The sequence below is a fragment of the Triticum aestivum genome, chromosome 2A (assembly GCF_018294505.1).
Source record: "Triticum aestivum cultivar Chinese Spring chromosome 2A, IWGSC CS RefSeq v2.1, whole genome shotgun sequence".
In the NCBI taxonomy this organism is placed as follows: domain Eukaryota; kingdom Viridiplantae; phylum Streptophyta; class Magnoliopsida; order Poales; family Poaceae; genus Triticum; species Triticum aestivum.
In genome coordinates this window covers 771,775,140-771,778,571 of record NC_057797.1, presented here as the reverse complement: position 1 = coordinate 771,778,571, position 3,432 = coordinate 771,775,140, and the positions used below count along the sequence as shown (strand labels likewise).

The window sequence follows — 3,432 nt, the reverse complement described above, 5'->3', positions numbered from 1 at the left end:
TATCCCTTTACAAAGATAGACACTACCGACCAAACTAGATAAGGGCTAGCGTTAAATTCCAATAATATATTCTCAATAATGCGAGGGTGTTATGAGTAAAACACCGCATAATTTCAGAAAACGCTTTACGTGTCAAAATAGAAAACCAAACGTCATATTTGCGTTTAACAAGTGTCCCTGCGTACTCCACGTGGAAAAGCGCATATATCCCTTCACAAAGATAGACACCACCGACTAAACAAGATAAGGGCTAGCGTTAAACTTCAACAATCCTTCCCTATTAATGTAGGAGCGTTATGAGTAAAACACTGCGGAATTTTAGAAGACCGCTTTACGTGTCAAAATAGAGCATCGAGTGTCATATTTTCATGCGACAAGTGTCACTGCGTACTCCACGTGGACACGTACATATATCCCTTCACGAAGAAAGACACCATCGACCAAACTAGATAAGGTCTGGCGTTAAATCTGAACAATCTTTCCCTATTAATGCAAGGGCATTACAAGTACAACACCGTGTAATTTCAGAAACCCCCTTTACGTGTCAGAATAAAAAACCGAGCGCCATATTTTCGTACGGCAAGTGTCCCAATTGTACTTCACGTGGACAAGTACATGTATCCCTTCACGTAGAACGACAACACGGAGTACATCGACTAAACCAGATAAGTGTTTGCGTTAAAGTCCAACAATCTTTTCCCATTGAAAACGAGAGCGTTGCGAGTAAAACCGTGCGAAATTCCGGAAGGTGGCATTACCTTACATGTTAAAATACAAAACCTAGTGCCATATTTTAGTGTAGACCGAGTCCACCTCGATTGAATTCCATCCGAATACATAGATACATAGCGAGACGACCAAGAAAAAGAAGAGAAATACAAGCGTTAAATTCCAACACCGACCAAACTAGATAAGGGCTAGCGTTAAATTTCAACAATCTTTCCCATTAATGTGACATCGTTTCGAGTAAAACATTGCTTTGTTTTTTAAAACCGCTTTATGTGACAAGCGTCATATTTTTGTGCGACAAGTGTCCTTGCATACTCCACATGGACATGCCCATCTATCCCTTTACGAAGATAGACACCACCGACCAAACTAGATAATGGTCGGCGACATGGCGTTAATTCTCTCCAATCTTTTCCCAGTAATGCAAGGGCGTTACGAGTAAAATACTGCGTAATTTCAGAAAACCGCTTTACGTGTCAGAATAGAAAACCGAGCACTATATTTTCGTGTGGCAAGTGTCCCAATGTGTACTCTACGTGGACAATTACATATATCCCTTCATGAAGAATGACACCACCGAGTACCGACCAAAGCAGATAAGTGTTTGCGTGAAAGCCCAACAATCTTCTCCCATTAAAAGCGAGAGCGTTGCGAGTAAAACCCTGCGTAATTCCGGAAGGCGGCATTACATAACATCACGTGTTAAAATACAAAACCTAGTGCCATAGTTTAGTGCAGACGGAGTCCACCTCTCTTGAATCCCATCCAGATACATACATAGATACATAGCCAGACTACCAGAAAAAGAAGGGAAATATAATACCTTCCTCGTCTGGTCAGACTTGACACGCTTGGAGCAACAATGATTGGCAAATCGCGCACGCCATAAACGCGCTGTCACCCCGCGCATCCGCCGTCCGTTCCACCGTGCACGAATCTCGGCGCGCACCCGCCGCCTTCTCCTTCCTTTCGCAGCGCCCGGCTGGAATCCCCCTCCCCGAATCCCACCCTATAAAACCCTCGCCGTCGTCGCCCCAATCCCCCAAATCCAACTCCGACTACAGCAAAGAAGATCCATCGATCGATCGATCTTGGAGCCCGGCGCACCGCCACTCGATCCGATCACATACAGCGAAGAAAGATTAAACCGCCGCCGCCGCCGCGATGAAGTTGCAGACGGAGGCCGCCGCCGCCGGGGGGGAGGGGAGGCTGATGATCCGGCAGGTGTGGGCGAACAACGTGGAGTCGGAGTTCCAGGCGATCCGGCAGGTGGCGGAGCGGTTCCCGTACGTGTCCATGGACACGGAGTTCCCGGGCGTGATCCACTGCCCCAGCAAGCACCACGCGACGCTGACCCCGTCGGAGCGGTACGCGGCGCTCAAGGCGAACGTGGACGCGCTCCACCTCATCCAGGTGGGCCTGGCGTTCGCGGCGTCCCCCGACGCGGCGCCGGCGGTGGCGTTCGAGATCAACCTGCGCGAGTTCGACCCGCGCGTGCACCGCCACAACCCCAGCTCGGTGGCCTTGCTGGCGGGCCACGGGCTGGACTTCGCGAAGCAGCGGAGGCAGGGCGTGGACGCGCGCGTGTTGGCGGCGCTGCTCATGTCGTCGGGGCTGGTGTGCTCCGGGGCCAGCGCGCCGACGTGGGTGACGTTCCACTCGGCCTACGACTTCGGGTACCTGGTGAAGCTGCTCATGGGGCGCAAGCTGCCGCGCACGCTGCCCGAGTTCCTGGGCCTGGTGCGCGTCTTCTTCGGCGACCAGGTGTACGACGCGCGGCACGTCATGGACAGCTGCGCCGGGCTCTACGGCGGGCTGGACGCCCTGGCGGCGCAGCTGGGCGTGCAGCGCGCCGCGGGGATGTCCCACCAGGCGGGGTCGGACGCCGCGCTCACCTGGGACGTCTTCCGCCGCATCCGGGAGGTCTACTTCGCCGGCGGCAGCAGGAGGCAGGGCCAGGGCGTCGGCAGCTTCGCCGGCGTGCTCTACGGGCTGGAGCTGGAGCTCCACCTCGCCACGCCCCTCGCCCCGGCACCCGCCGCCGACAACGTCAACAGGAACAATAAGAACAAGTGCGGCAACGGCAACGGCGCCGGCGGGCGAGGCAACAACAGGCGGGCCGTGGCGGCGCTGAGATGAACCGACCCGACCCGACCCGACCCGACCGATGATTAGTTGTGGAGCGGTTAACCTTGCGTTAATTGCTTATGATCTTCCGAGCCGATCCGATCCGATAGCTTAGCTCGTTCCTTTTCTGCGTGTTCTTTCTCTCTGTACATACATACAGCTAGCGGTTTAATCCGTGATGGTCTGATGGGCAATAATAACATGTCTTCGTTCGTTGGTTTATTAACAATTCCGTGTGTTGCATTCATAATCGTCGGACATTTGGTTTGGAGAATTGGGGAATGGCGATGGAATTCCTCAGCCGCAGAGGAGCAGAGGAGAAAACAGAGCAGGTTACTCTGGTTCGCATCGCCGGCGTTGGATTCGAAATGGGCGTCGGATCGGCACCCACACTTGAGAGTTGGGACCTCCACCTCCACTGTGGTGGAGCAGCCGGCCGCGTGCGTGGACCTGGCGTTTGACCGGCACACACTAGCTAGTACAGTAGCAATGGAAGAAGAAGAAGAAGTCGCGAGGGTGGTTGGGTTTGAACGCGTGGGGGGAAAGGAAAGAAGCCAACAGCAACAGCAGGGGGGA

At 53.7% G+C, this 3,432-nt stretch overlaps 1 protein-coding gene across 1 annotated transcript; it reads left to right on the top strand.

Moving 5' to 3' along the window:
• The first annotated feature begins 1,622 nt into the window (after positions 1-1,622).
• Positions 1,623-3,085, top strand: LOC123191113 (probable CCR4-associated factor 1 homolog 11). The gene has a single exon (XM_044603895.1). The coding sequence runs from the start codon at positions 1,894-1,896 to the stop codon at positions 2,866-2,868; it is 975 nt and encodes a 324-aa protein (XP_044459830.1). The 5' UTR covers positions 1,623-1,893; the 3' UTR covers positions 2,869-3,085.
• Positions 3,086-3,432: the final 347 nt, after the last annotated feature.

Bases quoted from the DNA above. Each gene is read 5' to 3' on its own strand.
- LOC123191113 (XM_044603895.1), top strand. From the start codon at position 1,894: ATGAAGTTGCAGACGGAGGCCGCCGCCGCCGGGGGGGAGGGGAGGCTG.